The 26,695-nt window shown below is 45.8% G+C and overlaps 1 protein-coding gene across 1 annotated transcript; it reads left to right on the top strand.

Annotated features, from left to right (window-relative positions):
- The first annotated feature begins 2,928 nt into the window (after positions 1-2,928).
- Positions 2,929-26,120, top strand: LOC146350279 (maestro heat-like repeat-containing protein family member 7). The gene is made up of 19 exons (XM_084845526.1): positions 2,929-3,039; positions 4,512-4,579; positions 5,380-5,485; positions 6,068-6,203; positions 7,430-7,545; positions 9,462-9,605; positions 10,354-10,499; positions 10,811-10,907; positions 11,868-12,013; positions 12,483-12,605; positions 12,739-12,853; positions 13,921-14,079; positions 14,411-14,584; positions 17,684-17,836; positions 18,083-18,187; positions 20,227-20,329; positions 21,095-21,157; positions 22,329-22,946; positions 23,516-26,120. Exons 1-18 carry the CDS (start codon positions 2,929-2,931, stop codon positions 22,505-22,507), a joined length of 2,244 nt encoding a protein of 747 aa, XP_084701652.1. The 3' UTR covers positions 22,508-22,946; positions 23,516-26,120.
- Positions 26,121-26,695: the final 575 nt, after the last annotated feature.

Genomic DNA, 26,695 nt, shown 5'->3' with positions numbered 1-26,695 from the left:
TTAATTCTTCTATAATCTATCTGTCTATCTAATCATCCATCCATCTATCTTTGTTCATCTTGTGATATAACCTGCCAAAATGCCCTGAACTCCAAGCCATGTCTTAAAATATATATTGAACCACTGAAGATCAGCTATGGATAAGTCTTTCATCTCAAAGAATTCCCTACTTCCCTGTTTCAATTTGACCAGGAGCTGTACCTTCTCTAAGACTAGCTACCCAAGCTCCATCTCGTATTTTTTCCTTTCACAACCCCATTCCGGGTAGAATTTATTGGAGCATGATTTGCATAGGTTATGGGTTCTGTAAAGAATCCTTTCTAAAATCATAAACTGATAGTTTATAGAGATGAGAGAATCAACAAGGCTTGAGCTTGTCGAAGTTCTCCGAGTTGCACATCGACGTTAAGTTCACCTCATCTCTTTTCCCAGATGCAAGCCTTTTCTTTTGTTCAAACAGTAAAAGTGTGCATTTGTGCACTTTTTTTAAAAAAAGCATGCATCCAAGTGCGCACTTTCCTCTCCTTGACTAAAGCGTGAAAATGTGTTGTTTCCAAAATCCACATTTTTAAAGCACACATTTTCCTAACAAAAACATTTTTTGAGCACGACCATAAGCTGGGGAATATGTGAGCTTTGCCTGAGAAAATGTGATCACATTCAAGGCTCTGAGGAGGACAGGTTCTGATGCTTAATGCACTGGAATGAAATTCTCTTCCATCCCTATCCTGACATAAATGTTATGTCTGTGAAGAAAGACCTTCAAATCTTGATGGCTTTTCAATGGTATTGGCAACAGGTCTGAAAGGACAGAAACTTCTAGTCCATTCACTAATAATTTCAGTAACTTATTTATGCCCTCATTACCCATCCAAAAATTTAACTAGACCATCCCTAGGTATTAAAGTCCTTTTATAATAAGCACCAGGGGCGTTGCTAGGTTCTTAAAAGATCCGGGGCATAGGCCCATAACACAAATTTGCAAGTGCTTGTGTGTGTGTGTGTGTGTGTCACTGCAAATCTCTAATATGTGTGTGTGTGGAGAGAGATACATCCATACATTAGAAGTGTGCACTGACAACCTCCCCCTGACCCCAACCTTCAACCCAGACCCTGATTTGGAAAACATCTCATTTCTGCTCAGGCCAATTTGGAGTCAGTCCACTTCAGCTCAGTACCAAACCTGAGAGAAGGTTTGGAAAACTGAGTCTTTATGCTTCCTGTTGACTATCATGGGAAATAAAGAATAAACGTGCTGGTAAGTTCCTGATTAGACTACTGCAATGCACTTTACATGGTGCTGCCCTTGAAGATGACTCGGAAGTTGCAGCTAGTGCAAAATGCAGCAGCTAGACGACTGGAACATCTCATAAAGATCACATAACACCAGTTTTAAAGGAATTGCACTGGCTGCCAATACACTTCTAGTCAGAATTAAAGGTTTTGGTGATGACATTCAAAGCCCTAAGCTGCTTGGGACCTCGATATTTGAGGGAGCGCCTCTCCCTATATATGCCTGCTCGAGGACTGAGATCTATTGGAGGGGCTCTCCTCTTTGCGAAACATACACTACGGTGGGACATAGGAGAGGGCCTTCTCTGCTGTGGCACCCTGGTTGTTGAATGTCCTCCCCTTGGAAGCCCGATTGGCGCATACATTGGTTTCATTTCAGTGCCAAGTAAAAACATGGCTTTTTACCAAAGCCTTTGAGGGCTAAATGCATTCCCTACAGTAGCCCACTGTTTTAACTGTTTTATTGTTTTAGATTTTAATCTGTATTATCTTGTTTAATGGTTTAATATGTTTTAGCTATTTAAATTATTTATTGTTTAATACTGTTTAAATTGATTTTATCTGTACACCGCCCTGAGATCTTAATGATATAGGGTGGGATACAAATGTTTTAAATAAATATAAATAAATAAACATGCAGGAGATGAGGCTGCAAACCTCTCTGCAAAAGTAACTTCTGCTGGAATCCTATGCACACTTTCCTGGGGCCCAGCCTCAAGAAACAGAATGGGGCTTACTTCTAAGTAGGCATACATAATGTGAATGAGCAGTATTTATCTCCCCTCCACTTCCAACCCCCCTATTTTTATTAAAGCTTTCTGTTCATAGGAAGCTATCTTATGCTGAGTCAGAATGTTGATCCATCTAGCCCAGTCTTGTAGACACTGACTGGCAGCATCTCTGAAGGGTTTCAGGCAGGATTCTTTCCTAGCCCTACCTGGAGATAACTGGGATTGAACCTGGGACATTCTGCAGGCCAAGCATGTGCTGTACTACTGAGCTGCAGTCTTTCCTATTTCTCGTTAATGACAACTGACAAACCAAAGAACCCCAGATTTGTTCCTCTGCAACTATAGGAACCCACTTTTCTCGAAGACTTGGATGAGGAGGAGAAGGAGAAAAACCAACCCTCTTGTCTGTTTGTATAAAGTCAATTACAGTTCAGAACTTCTCTTGCCTACCAAAGAGAATTCTCTTTGAGAATTCCCCCAAGATATGCTCTGGGTAGAATAAAGAGGAGACAGAAAGACTAGGATAGGGGAGAGGAGAAGAAGAAGAAGAAAAGAAGAATGGTGATTGGGGCAGGGGGGAGGGGGGAGGGAGAATTACCCAAGCCAAGTATCTCCTTTCAGAGAGGTAGCACTTTGGAGGAATTTAAGAGGCTGTGGAGGGTTTGTAAAGACTGCACAAATTAACTATATGAGGTCAGATGGCTGAGGTCTTTTTCTTGCTTTTTTAAAGCTGTAAACCCTATTTAAAAGCCCCAGCACTTCCTCGATCACAGTGTCACATAGTCCTAACCCTCCTTTTGGAATAATCTTGAGCCCTGTAACTATTTAGAGGAATTTAAAGTGAAGTTGGGAGAAAGCTGTCTGTGGAGGCTGATTGAATCTTTTGCTGTGTTGAAGCTACTAAATGACTGCAGAAGCCAAATGCTACAGTTTCAGCAGTAAACTCAGATGCTGTGTGAAATACCAGTATTTCACATGGAGCTCTTCACTCTCCCTCTTCAAAAAGTCATTGCAAGTAAGCTCCCAGCAATGGGCAAGTAAGAACGGGAAAGTAGAGGGAGAAAAAAAAAATGAGTGGAAGGAAAGGGGGCAGTCTCCCCTCTAGTTTAAAAGGCTGGTGAATCCAGACCACACTCCCTACTGGTCTTCTAAGGGAGCGAGTCCAAAGGCTTCCTTAGTACCTGCAAAGCTACTGAACTCAGAGGGAAGAAGCAGAGTTGTATTACGGCAGATGATGGCGACTGGGGCTGCTCAAAGATTCGGGGTGCCACTCTGGTCCCCCCCCAACCAATGATAAGCACTGTATATCTTGAAAGCTGAAAGCAATGATTTCTGTGTTGACAAAGTAAAAAGGTAAAGGTGTCCCCAACCAGTCGTGTCCGACTCTAGGGTGCAGTACTCATCCCCGTTTCTAAGCCGAAGAGCCAGCGCTGTCCGAAGACGCTTCCATGGTCATGTGGCCGGCATGACTGAACACCAAGGTGCACGGAATGCTGTTACCTTTCCCGCCAAGGCAGTACCTATTTATCTACTTGCAATTTCTTGCTTTCGAACTGCTAGGTTGGCAGGAGCTAGGACTGAAGACGGGAGCTCACTCCATCACGCGGCACTCGAGTCTCGAACTGCTGTCCTGCCGACCTTCCGGTCTGCAGTTCAGTGTCTTAACCACTAAGCCACTGCGGCCCCTTGACAAAGTACATATTGTCTATAAAGAGGCTGACCAAGGAGGAGTCCAAACAATGGGTCATTTATTTTCCACAAAATGGCACACAGAATGGGAGGAAATTCTCATGTATGTATGGTTGCCAGGCTGAAAGCCAGAGATTTGTGTTGTACCTTCAAATTTGCTGTTGCAGTGAGGGGAAAGGTGGCTGCCTCATCTCTCACTGCACTGGGCAGTTGTAAAGATCCATCATGGTTCTCCAGGCTGCAACCTACCAACCCTAGTTGCTCGCCTGTCTTGGTAATATGCCAGGCACCATTCCACTCCTGGCTGCAGTCATGGTGGCTGCAGGGAGGACATTCCATGTGCCTAGCAACTCACCATAGCAGTCTGAAAGTCATGTCACTTCCCAGGAATGGATGTGTTGCTGGCTGTGTCAACGTGGTCTGGATTCCACCCCCTTCATCCCACTGGTAATCACTGCACTCTCCTTGGGCAAAATCGGAGGTGCCTGAAAAGTGCTTTGAATCTAGAAACTGCCTGCTCTGAACTAACCCCAGATAGGGAGAAGATGTTGGGGGAGCAAGGAGGACATTTCCTGTGAACCTGACCAAAGGAGGACAATTCTGGGTTTCACTCATGCCGATACCAACTGGCAATTAGAAGGCTGGAAGAAGGGATGTTGGGATAGACCCTTGATGCCTTTGATGACCAGGAATGTAGCCGAGGAAGTGCTTCAAGTGCTCAAAGGACCCAACTCTATGCCTGCTCCATGTTTCACTCTCTGACCCTCCTGCTTCTTTGCTCTGTTTTCTCATTCACAGTCTGATGAGTGCTGTGAGGACTGCCTGTCTCTAATCAGCCTTGTGGAAGAGGTGGAGGTTCTCTCAAGGTAATCAAGTTTCCTAGCACCTTTTGGGGGCTGGAAACCAGCAACTGGGTTCCTAAGGCTGCTCTGCTCTGGGCGTTTGGAGGAAGGAAGACAACTTCTGCTATTGGGCAGTATAGAAATGTAATAAATAAAGAAAACGTGGGCTCATGCGGATGTGACTCCTTTCTCCCCATGGGTCCTGGCCCCTCCTCAAAATGTGCTTCCAGTTGCTGAGCAGAAGCTAAAGGGAGCAACCAGAGTTAAAGAAACATCCTGCCTCACTCTCCCAGTGAGAGTCATTTATTATTTATTTATTTACCAACTATATTTATGTAGCTGCCCTATAACACAAATTTTCTGGACAGTCTACAAACCAATACAATATTAAAACACAATATAAAACAGAAAACTTTTTACAACTAAAACAGAAGTAAAACACCGATTATACTCTGAGAGGCTCACGCTAGTAGAAGATGTGAATTACTTCAAAGGCCTGTATGACTAAGAGGGTCTCCACCTGGTGTGGAATACTTTGAGAAGGTGGGGGAGGGTTTTCTTTCCATCCCTAGAGCACAGCTGGAAGATTCCAGAGGGGCATAGGCTCTTGACAATCCTAATAAATTGTACCATCACAAAGTGGGCCTGGGCAAGGCCAGGGTTTCCGCACGCTTCACTTCACTAGACAGAGAATGAAATGGGCATCATCAGCCAAGACACAATTGTACTAGAGATATCTCTACTTCTTGGGCCAAGTCATACTCGTTCCCACTGATGGTAGACTAGAGTTACCCAGACTGTATTTTCCTCTCTGTCCCTTCCAGTTGCCAGCTGACCTCCCTCATTTCACAACTTGCCAGCCGGGATCACAACATCAGGACAAGTGGGCTAGCAGCCACTGCCCAGCTGATGGAGAAGGTCGAAAGACATGTGAGTAATCTGGGGGAGTCTCTGAGGCAGCACAGCATGGCCAGACGCTGAAGCCTGCCTCTTCCTGGCCCAGCATGCATTCAAATTCATGATGCTTAGCACTGAGGTAGCATTTTAAGTCTCTGCATGGACAATAGATCCACCATGGTTACAGCACCCTGTAAAGGGAGGCCAGTATTCTTATTCCCCATGTTGCAGATGGCAGGGCTGATGTTGAGAAAGGAAGCCTTGCCAAAGGGCTTTAGGATGCGTTCATAGTCAAAGTGAGATTTGACCGAGGACTTTCCTAGACTGGACAGTCATGGGCTTCTCTTGAACATCTCTGCATTCCCTAGGACTCTGATCAGCACTAGAGAAGCTCAAATACACTCTTCAGTGTAGCCTGGGAAAACAAGCTCAACGCAAATTGAACTGCAGGTGTCCCCGCCCCACAGTCCAGGGCTCTTCCATGCAGTAGCTACAGGCTCTCTAGGTGGATTCACAAGCGGGGTGAAGGTTGCAAAATGCTCCCCATGGAATCTGTGCGGTCCCGTTCCTGTCGATGGTGGCCCTTGACTCCTTTGTGTCTCTTCCTGTCCTCAGCCCTCCGTAGACCTGCCCTGCCCTGGCCGGCTGGTGGCTGCGGTCTGTCTCTGTGCTGTAGATGAAGAGGTGGGGTGCACAGAAGCAGCAGCAGCTCTCCTATGCAAGCTGGTGCCGATCTTGCAACGCAAGGAGGGTAAGATGAAACAGAAATGCTCTGAAACGGCTGTGCTCTGCCCTGCTTACTAAAACTCTTTCCAAGGAGACTGTGGAGATTCCCATAGAGTTCAGAGATTGCCACTCAGAACCTTCCAGCAGAAATGCTGATCCACTCTGCTCACCTGCTGTGGGTCATCCCCCCAACCCATTGCCATGTCACTTCCCAAACTGAATTCTCTAGATAGCTACAGAAGTGGTAACCAGGACCTCATGGAGGGCATTGCAGCTATTGCCAATGCTTAAATCCACCCCTCTATCAGTAGAACATTCCCAACTAGCTGGTGATCATTGACTTTGTTAAATGGATTAATCAAAAGAATTATAGCCCATCTTTTGGCCATCACTGGCCCCAAGTCAGCTCACACAATGTGAATCCATAAAGACTGAATGAACGGGATGAACTGAAAACCAGAAGCCAGATATTGAGAACTCATTGTGTTTCTCTCAATGTGCTGTAAAAACCTGTGCCTACTAATTTCTGCACCTCTTTCTGCTGCTATGAAAGGTGCAAGGGCAGGCCATTTAGCAACCAGAAGCATACCACTCAAACCAGGGTTGCCAGCTTTCTGTTTCTGGCAAGGCTCCTGTGCCTTTCACATCTGGTTGTAAGAGGCAGAAATCAGCAGGTGAATCTTTTCCAGACTAGCAAGGAGACTTAGTGAGGGGAAAACCTTTACCTGCTAAGTGAATTTTGCCTGCAGCAGGCAAGGGAGGAATATGAGAAAGGAAGTTGGCAAGCCTTTCTCTAGCTGTGTGGGTTGTCTGGAGGGAGGGGACTAAAGGATGGGAGAAACCAGTCTGGGACTGTCACGCACTAAGAGGGGATTAGCTCAGGGCACATATTTCTGGCACTGAGAAGTCCTACATTTTAGATTCTATCTAAGCAGGCCATGGTCCACGGAGCCAGCAGAACCATCCTCTGAAAGGAAGACAGTATTGGGTGGTGAGAAGAAGACAGTCAGCTTCAGGCTGCATCTTGGTTCTCCCACTCCCCACCTGCTGGGCCCACTGGCCTGACCTATTTGGGGCATTGGCCCAAACTCCCCTCAGTAGAGGGGCAGACAAATGCTGAACATGAAGATGATGGCAGATTCTAGTCCTCATCAGGATGGAAGCTGGGAGGAGCTGCTGCTGCTACCTCTGAAGGGAAAACCGATCCAGGCAAGAAAGAGTGATGCCATGTCCCTTTCCTTTCCATTGCAGGGCTGCTCCGGCAAGGAGATGGAAGCAGAAGGTGGCTAAGAGCTCTCCATGCTCTTCCACCAAATGGAGAGCCTGTGCCATCTGCTTTCATGCATAATAGTTATAACCTTGCTAAGGTAAGTGAGCATCACACAAGGCAGAACACTCGGGGCACAATCCTATGGGGATAGTCAGCAGCCTCCAAACTTGGAGGTGGCTGACTATCCAATGCAGGGCAGGAGGAGCACAGAGGGGATCCTCTCCTCCACACTCCAGCCACCCTGCATTTGCAGCTAGACAGCCGATTTGGGGCGCGTTGGAATGGTGAGGGGGGGGGGAGGCTGGATGGTGCATAGGAAGCATTGTAACAACTTTTCCGTGGTCTCTTCCCCTCCCCGTCTCCAGGAACACCCCCTTTTTGCCTGCTCTGTGCTGCTCTTATGAGTGCGGAGCCAGGGACAAACCACACTGCCTACGAGGCGGCGGGGGTGGGGTGGGGAGTGAGGTTTCTGGGAACTGAAAAATCCTTTGAACGTCTAGACACTCTCTAGCGGCCATAGGATTGTGCCCTTATAGTCTGTGAGCCCAGGAGAGAGAGTTGGGAGGCATGGAAACCCTCATCCACCTTGAGGTCCTGCTGCTCCTCTCTCACTTTCTACCTCTCAGTTTTGGAGCACAGAGAATGAAGCCTCAGGAGGATGTTAGCTGTGAACTGTACAAGCAACTCTGAAATCTGACATTCACAGCCTGGGCCTCAGGAACAGCAGTAGCTATACTGGCCACAAGTACAGGGCGAGGGATGCAATAAAAGAGAGGGACTGGGGCTGGAGCACTCCCTCTCCTCACACATTTGCCCTATTCAGGTTCAGAATACCTGAATAGGGCTTACATGGATGCAAGCTCTTGCTTGTGTGTGGATTCTAGTCATGACCTCCACAAGCTGGTAGGCTCAAGGGGTACTTAAGGGGATGCCTAAGCTTTCCTACAAACACTCCTGATGTGTTGCGTTGTATTGGAGTCTTTCAGTTTTGTCTTGCCTTTGTTGTCAGATTTGGTACTCCAGTCTGCTAACAACAACAACAACAACAACATTTTTTACAAAAACACTACCCACACCCCCATCAATCACACCAGCACCATTCAAGGATAAGAATGTTTACATGTCTGGCTTAAAAGAAAATGTTAACCTGGAACAATCATACCAAGCTCTGGCTGGGCCTCCTGAGGGAGGGACTTCCATGTGTGTATAGTGTGCTGAAAGCATTTAACTTCTGTCCCAGGAAAGCTGCAACCAGCAATGGCTATGTTTGTCTTTGATACACAGTCACATCATGAACACACACACAAATAACAGACCAACACAGATTCAGACAGATACTATAGTATATTCACAGTCAGTGAGTCAGTCATACAAGACAGACACATACTTTCTTACACATACGGCCAACAAATAAAGCACTGAAATTAGATTTTGCTACTAGGGTCAGAATGGGGGCTGAGGAATAAACAAACCAATTTACCTAGTAATAATGAACACTAAAGACACAAACTGGACAAGAGCAAGCAGAAATTTACACACACACACACCCCTGGCTGAAGTTAGGATGTACTAGGTCTTAGCAACTGTTAATAGAAGACTATATGATAGGGGATGGTTTAGTTTGAGTCAGGGGCATGTGTTCTGGATTTCATTCATTTCCTGCAGGAAACATGAGTGTCTCTTTCCTAGGCCCAGACTAGGCCATGTTTCCATGACAACGGAAGGAAAAGGAAAAAGTGGCTTACTCGCATTTTTCTAGGAGCTGTTTTTGGTCCGGGCAGGGCTCCATGGGGGTGTACATCACCCCATTTTAAGTCGCTTCTCCTAACATACTTTGGGGTGGGGTGGGGTGGGGGGTTGGAGTGACCATCATCTGAGTGGCAGGGGCTGCTCAACCAATAACACAGCCCAAGTTTCTTTTGGCCCCTCTGCTTCTCCATCCATAGCGGAAAGGGGCGTGGCAGCAGCGGCCACTGGTTCTGCCCTTCACGTGCTGCATGTCCCTTGTTTCAGGTTTTTGGTGGATTCCTGCTCCCCGAGGACCTCCACGAGGCCATGTGCTTCATGGCAGAAGAGGATGGGTCACATGAAGACACATTCGGCCTCTGGGAGAGATACCACCTGCTCCAAGAGTTCCTGGGGGGACAAGTAGTCGAGGTAAGGCGATGAAGAGATAGGAGAGAAGGATCTCAGGCTTGAGCCATACCCCCTGAGGATGTAAAGCAACCTCCTCAGGATGGATGGCACGAGCCAGTTCCTTACCACATGTGTGGGCATTAAATGAGATCTTTTAGGGAAAATAAGTTTCATATTTGTATACCTCAAAGTAGTGCTGGGCCAAAATCCCCTCCCCAGAATTTCCGGAAAAACTTTTCACCCGCTCCATGAAATGGGGGGATGTTCTGGTGGGGTTTGGGGGGTGGTACATGTTTCTTAGAAATGTTCCGGGGGTTGGTTTGGAAGATTTGTAGTGCCTTATTGCTTCAGGTTACTCTATCAGATAAAATTTAATACTGCCCTCCACCAGACTTGCATATTCTGATGTGCTACTGTTCAAATAAGCCTTAAAGTGGTCACCAAATTTACTGTGTCGCCCATTTTGAGAAGCCATTCATCTTTAGCCAGCGATACTTGTTATCTCTAGTATCTGTGGACTGAGTCTCTATAATTTAAAAACACTGTAGTCCTATGTAGTCATCCGCCTGCTTGTGTGTGGGACTAATGTGTGTAGGGAGATGTGGGCACGCAAGTAAGCCCCCAGCATCCCTGCGTGCCCAGCTTCCAGTTAGACCATCACACATTGGAAGTCTGAAAAGAACGCTATAAATGCATTCAGCTATGATTGCGAACCTTGCCTTATCAGAGTTTCCCAGGAGCCAGAAGTAACCCTCCTTTCATTTCACAGGTCCATACACTGCTGCAGTCCTGGTTTGAAAGCAGTCAAAAGAGGAGAGCCAGCAATGGCAAAAGTGTTGCCATCTTAGCCATTGCTGCCGTGGCCACCACAAGACTGGAGGAGGTGGTGGACTTTCTCCTCAGCCATCCTTTTAGGTATGGAGCGTTGACACTTGTCCTGACTTAGCTGAACCATTGGGAATCTATGGGGCTTGTTCAGAGGCCGCTGGACTCCATGATAGGAATGCAGCTCGGAGTGCAGTACCTCCCAATGCTATCACTCTTTGTCCTCTGCTCTACCTGCTGTAAAACCAACCAGTGGAGAGGTTAGCTCTGTATGGCCAAAGGGATCTGTCTTTTATAGCTGTAAGCCACCTTGGGAGGGCTTCTGCCCTGAAAGGTAGCCAAGACATGTTTTAAAAAAATGAAAAAGAAATAAAATCTGACACTGTTTCCTCAATTCACAGTGACTGCGAAGAGCACTGGCAGGCAGTCATGGAGCCAGCAGATCGACTCCTGCTGGTGGATCTTCTGCTCCAGAAGATGCAGGAAAAGCCATTTATGGTCAGGAAGAAGGCAGCACCTTATGCTTCTCCCCATCATGATATCTAGGGATCAGTCTGTTATGCAGTTCCATACAAATAGAGAAAAGCCACTGATGGGGAATTGACAACAACATTTGCAGAAACAGGAAAAAATCACCTCGAAGAAGATCACTTCTGGGTGGATTTTTTCTGCTTTGTGTGTGAGTGAGTGTGTGTGTGTGTGTGTGTGTGAGAGAGAGAGAGAGAGAGAGAGAGAGGGAAAGGGAGAGACAGAGAGACAGAGGATTGGAGGAGTAATATTATTCCACACTAATTGGATGCTTCCTATGATGAAGGAGGATTACTTATCCTATTACATTCCCTGTGCTGTTCTTGAGCTGACATACTGTAGCCATACAGTACTGCCATACATACATACATACTGCCATACAGTCGTTTTTGTGACTGATGCAGACATGACCCTACCAGAGGTCAATATGATGTGGCCTCTCCACGTGGTGGACTTGGGGCACTGTGAGCTGTGGCTGAGGGAGTGACAGACCCCTCTGAACCATGAGGCGCAATCCACTGGGAAGATCTTCTGCACAAGCCCCAGTGTAATGGACAGGAGTTGTGGAGCTGTACCACAGCAATACTTTACTCCCGTTCGTGTCAGATGGGCCTGCACAGGAAAAACCACCCAGTGGGTTGTGGCTTCTGCTAATTACTGGGAAGGGACACCATTTGAATCTTGGCCCAATCCTGGCTTCACTGGAATCCCAACTTGTGGGGAGGTATGAGTAAAGGAGGTGGAGGAGAGGGATCTAGCCCAGCCCGCAGTGCATGTCAGCCACTGCTGCTTGCAGTGGGAGACCCCTCCTGTTTTGGGGAGAGCATCAGTCACATTCACAGAGACTCACCCTTCAGCACATGGCAGTTTGGCTGAGAGTGAAGGAGAATGAAAGGTGAGTGGCATCTCTGTTGTTTCCCCTTCTTCTAGGACTCGGCAATTCAGGCACTAGAATGCTTCCTTCGAACTGCTCCTAGATATGGGGAAAATGTGAAGCATTTTTTCGCCCATATCTTTATTGTCCTGCTAGGGAACATCTCTGCCTTCCTGCAGGGCAAGGAGCATCATCTAGTGAGGTGAGTGGTCTCAGAATGGGTGATGGGAAGAGGCCTTTCTCAGCCCTGTTAACATTTTAAGCTGAGAACCCAGGAATGAGGCCTGGGGCAGTATGTATTCAGAGCATGCCCTCTACCAAGGAGCTATGACCCCTCCCAAAGGTGTGGCTCCTCTTTTCTCTGGGCCAGTTCTTTATTTAACTCATTTTCTGTCTTTCAACTACAAATAAAATCCACTACATGATGACTAAGAATAAAATACAAATGAAAAACAAAATCTTAATTAAAATCTAAATTAAAACAAATGAGAAACACAATAATAAAAAGCATGAGGTTGTCTCAAATTAATTCAAAGAACATCCAGATCTCTAGAGCCCGAGCTAAACGCAACTGAATCCCAGAAATAAGGGTTCCTTCCCATTATACCCCCAACTCCCAGTGTCTGTGGCAATTTCCCCATCTGGTAATGCTGGCCTTGTCTTGGTTACAGGAAGCCCATGGAACTTCTCCGTCTCCTCCTGAAGATGGCTCGGGCAGGTGTAGAGACACTGGGCTGCTGGGAACATCTGGGCAGCCCAGAAAACTTCCACCAAGGAGTTTCCATATTAGTGAGGTAATAGAAAGCATGCTGCTTCCCAAACAATAGCACATGAGCAGAGCACAGGGAATGGGGAGTGAGTTTGTCTCTGTCTTGCTTTACTGCCATCTTTGTTTCTTCCTTCATGCAATCCTGTTACATATTTTAGGGCTCTGATTGGGGGCCCTCGCTTCTGGGTCCCTGGCGTGGAGAAGTTCCTCCTTGACATCTTCGGGGGGCAGTTTCCATGGTGCTATGAGGTGGCTGTGGCTGTATATATTGAGGTGAGGGGAATGGGAATGGTTGGGAATCTGCTGAGAGATGGGGAGAAGCTCTAGAGCTCATTTCTTGAAATGTCAAATATGAGGTTTAAAGTAGCTGTTCCCCATCGTTCCCAGACAGAAACACCTGGCATTGCTTTCTTTCTGCTAACCATCCATAGAGGATCCTCAAGGCCTAATTCTGCTATGTTCATGCCAGTCTGGGGCATGTTTAAGAGTCAGTAAAATGTCTCCAGGAATGGAACTTGGAAATGACAAAAGGAAATCAAGCCCAACAACAAAGGATCAAGAATCAAGTTGTGGGATGTATCATATCAAATAAATAATGCACTTCACAAATATTTTACACATTCATATAACAAATGTTATAGCCACAAAAATTAAAAACAAGCATTAACAACCCAGAAACAAAGACAGGCTAGATCACTGAAGAAGGACAATTCATGATCGAAACCCATTTGATATTTGTCCTATATGACTTCTTGTGTTTGGTGTTTATATAGTGACTGGATTTATTTATTTAGGGGACTTGGCTTTTGATCCTTTAATGGAACTTGGAATCTTCCTCCTTGGTGGCCAGTCTCCATCTAAGGAAGGAGTTCCTTGTGTCAGCCTGTCCCCTGACCTGAATCCAGGGTCTCTGGATCCTATGGACCAGAATGGGGAAATCCTTGCTTTGGTTTAGAAAATAGCCAACAAAAGACTTCCTTGGACATATCTACCATATAAACCTGTGTTCCATTTAGAGCAGTTCATCTAGCATGTTCCCCCCTCCCCACCATCACCCAAATCCTGGGAATTGTAGTTTGATGAGGGTGCAGAAAATGATCTCTAGCTCCTCCTGTCACAGAACTATTTTAGTTCCATGGAGAACGAGATGGACTGAAACCACTTGAAGCCTGTGGTGTAGCTCATGCTCTCCAAAACTATACATGGTGGATAAGAAATGGAACCCAGAGAATTCTTCATCAGCAAAATACAAAATACAGGCTAGCAAACTGTACATAACACATCCACTCATTCATCCCATCCCCTATTGAGTCACTAACTGGATCTTTTTTTCTTTTTAGTTGCTCACAACTCAGGTACGGAAGGTCAAGCAGGTGACTGGTATCAAGACCAACCAGGAGACAGCAGGCTGTCTCTTCACCTGGCTTGACCACAGCAGCCACTGGGTTAGGACCAGCAGCCTCCACGGGATCACGTATTTGATCTTTGAAACAGATCTGGTAAGTTAGCAAGGCTACAAATTTTGTATTTATTTACTTATTAAGAGGGTGGAAAGGGCGGTGCCTCTTGCCATGCCCAAGGTTCCAAGTTCCATCCTTTCATCTCCATTTGAAAGAATCTTGTATAGTTATGCTGGGCAAAACCTCTGTCTGAGACCTTAGAAAGCCACTACCAGTCAGTTCTGGGGTGGATGGACCAGTGGTTTTGCTCAGGGAGACTAAAGACTCCTGGCAAGAGAGCTGTGATCACTTCTAGCAGTGAGAAAACTATGATCACAGAAGAGGTGCTGTGTCTATGAGATATTATAAAGAAGCCTTCTCTTTTGTGCAGCTCAAGAAGCATGGCGAGTTTGTGCAGCGGTCTCTGTTCATAGCTCTGAACACCAAAGAGCCAGACATCCTCCCCAGAGCTATGAACATTATGGAGCTGGTTCTCCAAACTGGGGAGGTGAGCGCTGCATATCTCAAGATGCTGGCTGGGCTGTATCGCAACCTCATCAGTCACGTGAGTGTTTTGAAGTTGTATAACAACCACTCTGTGTGTGTGGGGTGTGTGTGTGTGTGTGTGTGTGTGTGTGTGTTGTTCTTTCCTTGGTACAAGGCACCCAGTAGATGTGTGTGTAATGTGAATTCACATGATACACTTATTTATTTATTTATTTATTTAAATATTTTACCCACTATTTGGCTCAGCCCAAGCCCTCAAGGCACTGAGAATACAAAAACCCAAGCATTAGGACTATGGCAATTAATTGGTAGGAATTAAGCAGTTAATTGATAAATCAATTTAAAAAGTGTTTAATTCACTAAAAAGGAACCCCAATGAATTGCTGCAGAAATATTGTTTTACCCATATGCAATCAATTACTCATGTCCAATCATACAATTAACCAATTAACCTTTGTTTAATTGGGTTGCAGTCCTACCAATCATAGATTCATTCTCAAAAGTGGCCCATCTCCATTCTATTATACAGTGGTGACCAATGTGTCTCAGTAAGCAAATTAAACAGATGATAGAACAGCAGCTAATTCCAAGATCTGGCAGCAAGCAGAGCACTGTCTAGATCAGGGCTGGGCAACCCCTTTTCTGTTGAGAACCATGTTCTCTTGTGGGTAATCTGCCGGAGACCACATGTCAGTGGTGCACAGGGCCGAAGCCAGTGGTGGGTAGGGACAGAGCAAAAAGTGAGCAGTTCACACCTTTTCTCTTTCTACCACCCCTTTTTCTCTCTCTCCCTCTTCCTTCCCATTCAGCAGGTTGCTAGGAGAGGGACATATTGCTGTTGCCAGAAGTCTGAACTGATCACATGCAGAGGGCTTGTGAAATTAGGCTGAAGGTCACATGCAATTAGGCTGAGGGTTGCAGGAGGCTGCCCAGTTCCAGTGTAGATGTCATCTTGATGCCATTTTTTATGCCAGAGCTAACGCCTGGCCTCTAAATTGCCTTGATGGAGAGTGCCAGGGAGTCAACCGTCAGCTGCTCTGAGCGACCAAGAATAAATCATGAACCAGATCAACAGGCCCCAAATGCCTGGTGGAAAATAGTTGGCTTTCTGGAAACTTCAGTGGGCTGGGTCTGAATGAAAGTTGGGTCTCTCCTCACAGTCACTGTGACTGGGAGAAATTTGTGGGAAATTTGTCTTTGAATCACGCAACTCTACTAGGCCCCATAGCCACCGCAATAAACCCAACTCCCTTTCATTTAGTCCTCGAAGGCTGGGCATAAGCAAAAATAGGCATAAGCAAAAATAGAGGAAATGCATCATCCAAAAAGAAGACAGGGATCTGCTAAAATTTGATTTGTTAATTTATATGTATGAGGAAACTGCTCCTTCACTAGACAATCCCACTTATTGGGAATTCTTATTTTTCTAGGAAAACTTTACATTTCAAGGCCTATGGCGCTCCCTGCCATAATAATTCAGAACTCCACAAACTGACCCTTCACTGCTGCCACCAATTCTCGTAGAATACTTTAAAACCTCGTAGTAACTTGGTATAAAGGGCCTCGGTGTGAGATGGGTCTTACCCCTAGAGACAAGATGAACTATTAAACAAGTTGGTTTATTAATGGGATATTTTATACATAAGGAAATACTATTTATCTGGGGGGTTCCAAAAGAATGCTTGCTGACACTTCATAAGGACTCAAGAGATGCTGTTGCTAATACAAGCCTCTGAATGACTTTTTTTTTTTTAACCTCAGGCCAAATTCCCTAAAGCTCCACCCCAGCCAAATTCACCCACAACCAGATCCATCTCTTGGGTAAACTATTCCTCTGACACCAAAGCTTTTCCAGTTCTACCACTGGCTGCTTGGGAAGTTTATCTGGCTGTATAATGCCTGCTTGTGTAACCTTTCTTTTGGTAAGCTCTTAGGGCAGTCTCCTGGCACTACACAGCGATTTGCTGCTTGCTCCTGCTCTTCATCAGTCATATATGGTTATCACACAGAGCCAGGGAAGAGCTTAATATTCAGGCCTTAGCTCTTCACTTTCCCCTTAGCTCTTCCCTTGTCCTTTTCTCACACACTACACACAAACCAACCAACCAATTAAAAGCGATAGTCTCTCTCTCTCTCTCTCGCTCACTCTCTCTCTCTCCTCCTTCAGAACATACCAACAAGCAACTACTACTAAAACAGGCCTTCAGCACAGTAACATTAGGCCTCAGGCCTACACAGAGACATTATACCCTCACAGAGGTCACACAGAGGATTTAAACATTACAGAAAATCAGCAACAGAATATAATTTCTGCATAAAATGTATAGGTGCAAATTTAGAAATAATGTGACTAGGTGATCTGGATGCCAGCTTAGTCTGCTGTCTAGGTGCTAACTGTGGGTAGGCAACTTCATGGCCCCTGTTCTCTTCCTTTTTATGGTTCTTTCTCTTGCACTGGACAGCCCTTCAAACAGAGGGTACCTTCAAACAGGGGACTGTCCTATGTAATGTAGGATACAGGGCCACCCTAGTAAGAAGTGCTGCCAGACTGCAGAGCCTTTTCATTTGTCCCACTCAGGCTGTGAAGTGGGCCCAGCTCTTAACTGAGAAGACCTACATTACTGTTCAGCTACTGAAAAAGCAGAGAAGACTTTTCAGCAGGCTTTGGAAGGAGGCTGAGAGCCAAACAAAGCTGTGCACAGGGAAAGGGATGGGCAAATGACACCCAGTTGTGCCTGTTCTCCCCAGGGTTCCATGCCCAGTCTTACTTCTTTTGGCAGCTGGGGAGAAGAGCCTCCTGGATGGTGTTGGGAATCCACATTCTGTATGCAACATACATGCCCAGTCCCTTCTGGGAGGAACTTCACTGCTGCCACCACCAAGGCTGCAAAAGGAGGAGGAGGCTGACTAGTCTTGAGTGGGGAGCTGAAACAACTTATGAGGGGGCCTCGATTGAGCCTTTTCACATCAAGAAGTGGAATGGCTAAGATCAGACCCAGTGTCTCTTTTGAACACAGAAATGTGTTCAACGATGGCCTTGTAGGCCCCTTCCAATCCTACTGTTCTGTGATACTATTCTATGAAATAATAGGAGGTGGGAAAATGGGCACAAGCCCACTCCTGGTGGCGACAATTCCTTTTCGCTTCCTGTTTGCAGGAGGATGCAACTGTTCGGGCAGCAGCCATTCGCCATCTTGGGCTGCTTCGTGGCAGAGGTGGGGGCAAGTGGCTTGCCAGTACAGCAGAGGAGGGAGTTTTGGAGTTGGTTGCTGTTCTGATCCACCTTCTGGATGAGAAACAGGTGGCTGAGGTGAGTGCCCACCCATGAGGCTTCTGTCACAAGAGGGAGGGATTGTCTTCAAGAGCTTCTGAGATGATTTAGCCTTTAGATGGCAGTCTGAGGAGGGGCAGAAACTGCATGAACAAGAGCAGATGAATCCAGGTCCCCTTCCTCCTAGAGCTGTCCTTTGAAAGTGCCGCCAGACCAAGAGCTCATCTTGCGTTCCCCTGCAGGTCTTTCTTGAGATCAAACTCTCCATGTTTCCTTTTATTGCAGGCAGCAAAAGCCACTTTAAAACTATTCAGCCCTGAGGTGGAGTGGAAAGTGGCCCCCGAAATATACTGCTTCCACCATGTACTTCATCAGGCTGCCAAATTCTTGGTAAGTTCCCTTTCCTCGGTTCCCAGAAGCTCATGATGCTCACATAAGTCTCACTTTGCATCCTACCTGTCCTTCAAGGAAGTCAGAATTTTCCCACTTGATCCTCATAATAACCTTATGGGGTAGGTTTGAGAGAGAGTGATTGTCTCAGGGCCACCCCGTAAATTTCATGGCCGAGTTAGAAGTGAAAGTGACATCTTCTTCGCCCGCATCCAACATTTTATCCATTTCACCATACCGTCATTTGCAATGGGTTTACATGGGGGTGGGGGTGGGAAGAGTCCCTCGCCCCAGCTCGGAATTCCAAACTTATTGGATTTTTTTGATGTATGAAATGGTGGAAACTCTAAAACCCACCACTAGTCAACAGGAAGAGGCCTGGAGAGCCTTCCTAGAACCTTCCTAGGGAGAGAATCAACAGGCCTGGGCATTTTGTCCCATTCTGTAAGGGGGTCTCATCCAGCAGCTCCCCATTCAGACTGATAAATGTGGCTTGTACTAGTCTAGTGATACTGGCATTATTCTGATTGACTCCTGAGATCTTACAAGATCTGGACGCCTCATAAATGTAAAGAGAACACATACACAGGTGGGACATAAGTGGACAGTGTCCACAGAAGTGTATGTCATCCGTTAGCCCTTATGTTGCCACAAGACTCTTTGTTGCTTCTGCTGCAGGAGACCAACACAGCTACCAGTCTTGAAATTGCTACACATGATTGACTGCCATTGAGCTTTAGTATTCCTCTCATGGTAACCCAGTCCAGGCTTCCTTAGTCAAATATCTCTTCCGTTCTCCCCACCCACTTCTTGGCTTTGGCGCTGGGGCTGTTCGGGTCAAGGCCTTCCTGCTCCCACAGCCCCCACAAGCAGAAAAAGAGAGGAAGATGAGCTCCATAGCCATGTTTTAATTTCATCTATATTTTAGAGACCAAGTAAGCCACATGAGTGGGAAAAGGGGAGAATCATGGCAACAGTTGCTTGGGAAATAGGAGGTGGGGAGGAGAGCCGTTCAAAGAAGCAGGGGAGGGAGAGAGAAGAGGAAGGCATGGAAGGTAGTAACTTTGGGAAGAGAAAGTTTATAAGGAGTGTGTGAGCAGGAAAGCAAGACGAAAGAGGGGGACAGGACTGCTGTGAGGAGCAGGCAAGGGCTAAAGGCCTGCTACATTAAAGCCATCCAAGCAGCAAACACTTAGAGAAGGAAAAGCAAAAACTTCATGTGTGCACTCAGCAATGGGACCTGAGGAACTGCAAGGATGGACAAAGGAGTGATTCCATTGTGGAGGGAGGGAGAGGAAAGTTACTGCTACTTATTGTTACTCATTTGAAATCGAAAGAAATGTTATTAATATGCCTTTGTTTGGGCATCTCTATACCAGCCTAAAATCCTGCATTTCAAATGGGGCTTTCTGCTTCCGTTTTAAATGCAGGATCACAATGACTCCCTTTTTCATCTGCTTCCTTTCCCCCCTCCCCCTTCCTCTCCTTCTCCCCCTATCTGAGTCTTCTATTATCTTTAATTGATCTCGCTCCTCTTCTTGCTGCTTTTCCTCTTTTCGTGGAGGAAATTGAAGTGGAACATAATGGAGTAATTTGATAGTTTATTGTCTGCAATCTGTCTAAAAACAGAACAAAGGGCATTTAGTGCAGGAGACGCCTTGGAGGATCACGGCGTCATGAAAAGAGCCCGCAAACTTTCTTGAAGGAGCAATCTCAATCGCAGGATAAAAGCTCCATGTGAAGAAAGCTTTTGTCTGAGTCCTTTAATTCTCCACTCTGATCTTTATTTAAATGAATCCGTGGCCTCAGCTGCCACTGAGGGATCAGAGAGTGGTGGTACTAACTGAAGTTCTGTTCAAGCTGGAAGGTGTCAGTGCTATAAAGACTGCAGAGCATCAGGTGAGCAAGTGGCCTTTGGACACAATGGAAGGAATTATTTCTGCAGATGCCCATAGTCATTTGGGGCAGATGGATAGCTGTAGGGAGTTCTCCATGCAGAAAGATGCCTGATTCCCATTTTCCTTTTTCTTTTCTGCAAGACCACACGCTACAGCAAGGAGCTCCAAAGGCATGCAATAAAGTGTCTCCTCTCTCCCACCATCAAGCAAGCAGCAGACACTAAGGGAGCAGTCTTTCTCCTTGGTAAGTACAGCCACAGCCAGTAAACCAAGAAAACTGGGCTACTGGCAAAGAGAGAGTGTCCAGTCTTTGAACAGAAGTGGCCCTTCTTGCACATTGTAGAATTCAGGGCCAGGACCGCAGAAAAAGGCCACAGGCCCCGACCAATTTACAGTCTCCTGAGGGTGAGGGCCTTCCCAGGGCAGCCTCAAGGGTCACTTTCTTTGTGAGGAAAAGAGACCACTGTGTACAATGGATCTTGCTCTGTGGTTTGCGTAGGGTTGCAGCCTTTGAGTGTTTCTTTAAAATTAGTTCTTCACTTTCCAATAGACAGGCCAAGCAGGGGAAGCGCAGGCAGACACCCAAACAAACCAGAAGATTCTTTAAAGCAGAATCACCACAGTCCATCTCCCAAAGCAAGAGCAGCAGCTCCCAAGTGACCTTACTGACAAACATCATTTTCTGGCTAAACCTCAAAGCTGCCTCCTCTCTCTCCCCACCCCAACCCCCCACCTCACAGGCAGAATAACTGATCTCTGGCCACTGCTGGCCTTACCTTCCTAGCTGGCTTTGAGGGCAGTTATTAGCCTTCATTTCATTCTCAGCGGCCAAGCATGCGGCCCAGAAAGCCCTTGTTCAGCCCAGAAGTCATTGCTTCAATGCCGGTGTCCAGAGGGGGTGGGGGTCTGCTGGCAAGTGTCAGCCTCTCCAAAGCTGCCTTCCCTTCTGAGTCAGAAGGGTTTCCTGGGTGTGATGCCTTGCTTGTTCCGCTGTTTCTTTCTAATCTAGGACATCTGGTTCACAAGAATGGCAGTCTGATCCAAAGGGAAGAGATGGACAAGTATACTGCATGTAAGGAAGGGAGGTGGTTTTTTTCTCTGTGATAGGGAGGTGGAGAGGAAGGTGTTTATCTGTTTGGGAAGACTGAGGATGAGTGTTTATAAAGCAGGAGAAACACTTATATGCTGCTTTAAAAACAGTTTCGAAAGATCTGTGAAACTAGCTACCCACTGCTTCTGTCCCCCTCAGCATTGCCCCATGTCTGAAAGATGGTTCCTGTTAAGTTTTAAGGCTTTTTTTCATTGGATAGGATGCATATTCCATACCCCTCCTCCCTTCAGCACTAGAGGGATCATCTCCTAGTGTTTAAATCCTTTCTTAAGGAGAAAAGAGGCTTTTATTACCTCTCCAAGGTAAGCAGCCCTAAAGAAAAGTGCCTTCTTGCCTGGTTGCCCCAATTTTGGATGGAGGTTCCATTGAGCTATTCTGGCAAATCGATGGAGGTAGACCCCTGCTCCTCCATGACCTTGTGCCATCTTTTTTCCAAAGCTCCCAAGCTAGGTTGTTTTGGGCCTCTGGACAATGCTCAGTTTTCAGATCCCCTCCCTCCTCATCCCACCTCTCATTTCAAAGTAAGAACAGCAAACTCCCTTCTCCCCACAGCTGACCTGCACTGTCAAATGCTTCAGCATAAGAATCTGAAAGCCTCGACCTCACTGTACCACCCACCACCTCTGGACCATGATAAAAGTGGGCCCAATGATTCCCAGCACCCCCTGGGTTTTGGAATTTGCATAAAAAACAAAACAAAAAGAAATGTTCACTACAGTCGCAACTCTTCAGGTGAAGAGAGCTGATGGAAGCAACCATTTCTCTCTCAGGTTCAGCCAGCAAGGAAGCAGAGAGAGGTGTTTTTGGTGGCTAACAAACCCCCCCCCCCAACACACATGTTTATGGCAATAGGCCAAATCCAAGACTGAGCATTTTGAGAAGTTTTGTTGGTCCTTGGTGTTTGAACCAGTGTTGTGCCTCAGGCCTGAGCTGAGAAAGGATGATGGAGAAATATCAGTTAAGTTGATGACAGATTATTACTCTGTCTCACTGAGGGGCTTTAGCTCCCATGCGTTTGGGTAAGGTGGGTGATAAGGAGGAACAAATGATCAAATTTCACAGTAAAAAGAAAGAAAAAGGAGGACCAGTGTGCATGTGTGGTTGGCTGATCTTTGACCTCTTGCCCATTCAGGGCTTTGGAAGATGGATCAGTTCAAAGATGGAGACCTCACAAATGCAGCAACAAACACTAAGCGTGTCATCCAGCGGACTACCCGGGAGAAGAGGAAAGGAGTCTTCTGGGGCCTCATGAGGATCTGTTCCAAGACGTGTGTGAGGAAAGCAAAGTACCCACCAGAATACGTGCTGTGAAAGATCTCAATCTTGCTGCATTCAACCATGTTTCCCTTTCCTACATACATGCATTCTTCCTCTAGTGCTTCCAAATGCTGGTGAACAGTGGTGATTATGGTGCAATGAATGCCGAAAGCTGTCATAATTGCTGCTGAATATCAGCAGAGGTGATTGATCAAAGAGGAGGCGGAGGAGGAAGCTGAATCAGACAGCACATACAATCCAGCTATGACCAATGGCTGAGTAGAATGGTTCTTGGCTGTGTGTTCTTGACTTCTATAGGGGATTCCCCAACGTGCACTGATTTTTGTGTTTGATTCTCTAGCGTTTCCATATGCTGTTGAACAATGGTGATTCCGAGCAATGAATGCTGACAGCTGATCTGTCATAACTGCTGTTGAATCATTAGCAGAGGGAAAAGATCAAGGAGGAGGCCCAAATACCACATACTGCCCAGGTATGAACAGTTCCTACCACACTTTCACCTGAAGTGGATTTGTAAGAACAATATTTGTTATATTTTTAATTTTTTTGGTTTTGTTATTTTTGTTTGTTTTCTTTGTTTTGTTAAAACTCACTATAAAAATTGATTTAAAAAAAACAACAGCAGTAGTGGTGTTGTGGAATATGTTGAACTGCAGACACACGGTCTCCATAGCCATGCACCCCCAAGGAGAGTCCAAAAATTCTGGAACCTGTGTTGATTCATATCAACAAGCCAGTTCTTAGCAGTTTTCACACGAATGGGCAGGAAACAGTAAAATAATCACTTTGGATGGCGATATTGTTCTCCATATAACCTTTAGCAGAACTTAAAGTGACTGAATCATACTGATAATTAACTTTCAGATGGTAAATCCGGGATGCGTGAATTGCGCCCCTCCAGCTGTTGTTGGACTGCAACTCCCATCATGCCTCACCATAGGCTGTGATGACTAGGACTGATGGGAGTTACAGTCCACAACATCTGGAGGACCACAGGTTGCTCACCCATGTGGTAAATGGATTTTGCATTTGGTTTTCTAGGGCTCCGAATTCTATTGGATGTTGGTGATTACAATACAGTGAACACGGACAGTTGCACTGTCCTAAGTAAACAGACAGACAGAAGGTGAGGCGGAGAGTTGCCAGCTACCCCACCACTCCTATGGGATGCATGTCCTCCATCTATCCTAGCGGCAGAGCACATGCATTGCACGCAGACTCCAACTAATAGTAACGCAGACTCCAACCAAATTCGAACAGAGATGATCAAAACTGTTTCACAGCATTTTGTGGCACGGAAGAGAGAAACAGCAGGAGGTAAGAGTACTATCATTGATGCTGCTCCTCCTGTGGGACACGTCTGCCTCCCTCCATCTACCCCACTGCAGTGGTCTGGAAAGCTGTACTTCTGGCAGAACAAGAAGCCTGGAAGGGAGCACGGCCTAGAGGGGAGATGGAGAATTTCCACACTCCTCAGCACTCCGTTGGTATATATGTGCCTTCCTCCAACTACCCCACTGGAGCAGACTGGAAAGGTAGACCCCAGGCAGAATAAGGACCTCATCACCCTTTGAATCCCCCTGGAATCCATATCACTTTAGTTTGAACAGAGTCCATCAGACTACAAAATGCTTCTCCTAGTGCCTTGCGGCATGGAAGAGAGAATGAGTTGGGCAGGGAGATGGAGAATTACTACTTCCCTCAGCACTCCTGTGGGATGTACCTGCCTTCGTCGCCTGCAGTCATCTGAAAAGACTGATTCCTGATATAATGAGGACATCATTTTGTCTTTCCGACTTGAGAAGGCAAACAACTGGGGTGACAAAGGGCACCCCTGCTTTGTGCCTCTTTGTGTTGCTCTAGATTGGGAATCTAACTTGTTAACATTAATTATTGCCCTATTTGTTTTATATAATTGTCTCATTTATATGTGAATTGCTTCCCTGTCTCCGTGATCTGACTTCTGGCTATTAGAAAACTTCACTCCGAGTTGTCAGATACCTTGGAGGCATTGAAAGAAGGTACAACCACTTTTATTTTCCTTTTTTCATTGTGTGTTGAATTACATTTAACAATCTATGGATAGGTTCTGCTGTGTTTCTTTTTTGTATAAAGCCAAATTGATTTTCTCATACGTAGCTTGGGGCCAAATTGTTCAGTTTGTTTGCCAGTACACTAGTGAAAATGTTGTAGTCTTAGTTTAGAAGAGATAGTGGTCTATATGCATCTAAATCCTCTGGATTTTCCCCAGGTTTGGCGACAAGAATTATTCTAGTAGTCCATGAATCTGGAGTAAGTTTATTATCCAGTATGGGGAAAAAAAGGGTAAGTAGAATTGGGGAGAACTGTTCTTCAACACATTTGTAAAATGTCTACTAAAGTCATCTGTGCCCAGGGCTTTGTTGTTTTTAAGGTTTTAATCACTCTGTGCAATTCTTGCGCAGATACTGGCTGACCCGAGTACTGTTGATGTTCCAATGTGAGCTTCTTTAGTTTAGCTGTCCCCAAATAATTCATTATCCTATCCTTTGCAGGGGAAGTTGGGGTATATAATGCTTTAGAAACTCTATAAAGAGTTCATTAATTTGTGTAGGGCGATATATTGTTTCTCCTGTTGCAGTTTTAATTGTATGTATCCCCCATTTGCTCTTACACTTTCTAATACAGTTGTCTAATAATTTAGAGTTATTGTTTCCAAATTCATATTCATTGCTATTTTCTTAACGTCTATAGATTGTAGTTCATTATGTTTTCGCTTCAGTTGAAGGACAGGACTGTGACTTATGCATGTTCATTCGGCTGCCCAGGTACTCAGTGTTGGTGGACAACTTCAAGGCCCCTGCTGCTCTTCATCCTTATGGTTGTCTTTAAACTGGACTTGGACAGACCTTCCAGTGGAGAACACCACCTTCAGACAGGGAACTCTCCTCCACAGAGTAGGGCACCTGACCATCCTGGGCCACCTAAAGCAGAAGTGGGGAACCTCTGTCAGCCTGAGGGTCAAATTCAATTTCAGAGAACGCCTTAGGGGGCGCATTCCAGTGTTGGGTGGGACTGAAGGCAAAAGGGGGGGGGGAACAATATAAAAACACCTGCATTTTTAAGATCTTTTAGTTTAAAGATCTTACTGCCAGTAACTAAGCCTTAGGAGGGGCATTTCAACCTTTAGGAATAGGGGAAAAACTGCTCAAAAGCCGGGAAAGCACCAAATGATCAGTGGTTGGGGGCAAGTGGGTAGGGCAGGGGTAAGGGGGCGTGGCCAACTGGGAAAGCCAGGATGGCTGGATTTGGCCACTGGGCCTGAGGTTCCACATCCAGCCTAAAGGAATAGCAGGCAGAGTACATGATCGTAGCAACACATAGAAATGTGGGTGGGTGGAGACCGAGGCAGTGGTCCTTGGTTGGAAAATAGCGCTGTTACAAGGGCACAAGAATATCCCAACTCACACCTGTGAAATATTGAGGGTATGGTTTTGAAGTGCACAAAGGGAAGGACCCAAGATAGGCCTTGCTGAATCAGGTCTCTGATTTCCCAAGCCGCATCTCATGAAAGAGCAGAGGTCTTTTTAGCCATCCCCACACTATTCTTCATTAATTGGATATCATGTATATGAGACCCACAAGATTAAAAACATTATTTTGAAGCATGTTGTTTCACTTTCAGTGTTTTCCTCAGGAATTGTAAATTGCTTATATCTTATTTCAATGAAGTAGACTTGCCCTTTGCTATTTGTGAATTTCCCTCCCACAGACTAAATACAGCTATCCATTGTGACCTTCTGGATGCTTAACAATCATGTTTTTTGCAGGTAGGAAGCCAGGAAGCTGGAGACTTTAAGGAGCCCCCTTAATTAGCACAATAGTTCATCTGGTCATGACCGTAGGAAGAGAAAAATCAGGTAGGGTCAGCAGGTGGAAATGCAAGTATCTTGAAAGAGGACTTGACTAGCTGGAACCTGAACAGAAGTACTTCATACTGCAACATTTTGTTGCAGAAACCAATGAAGGTGCTTTACAACCCCAAGAACTAATATGCATTAAGAAATATTAAATTTGAATCCAAATGTTGTTGATAGGATTGTTTAGCTTTGCAATGCTAATTTTTAACGCTGAAGTTCTATACGCTCTTAAACCAGAATAAACATCCAGGAAAATCAGTGGGGTGTGCCTCCGAGGAAGCATGCTTAAGACGGAGCTGGGGGGATTGTTTGCCTATTTTGA

This window comes from Heloderma suspectum, chromosome 3 (genome assembly GCF_057233095.1).
Source record: "Heloderma suspectum isolate Gila_16-S chromosome 3, 16-S_ref, whole genome shotgun sequence".
NCBI classification, from domain to species: Eukaryota; Metazoa; Chordata; class Lepidosauria; order Squamata; family Helodermatidae; genus Heloderma; species Heloderma suspectum.
Note: the sequence above shows the minus strand (reverse complement) of the source record. Positions and strands in the feature narration are given on the sequence as shown.

Coding starts and splice junctions, on each gene's coding strand:
- LOC146350279 (XM_084845526.1), top strand. CDS start 2,929: ATGACTGCAGAAGCCAAATGCTACAGTTTCAGCAGTAAACTCAGATGC. Junction 3,040..4,511: donor TCTTCAAAAAGTCATTGCAA/GTAAGCTCCCAG, acceptor TCTCATTCACAG/TCTGATGAGTGCTGTGAGGA. Junction 7,546..9,461: donor ATAGTTATAACCTTGCTAAG/GTAAGTGAGCAT, acceptor CCCTTGTTTCAG/GTTTTTGGTGGATTCCTGCT.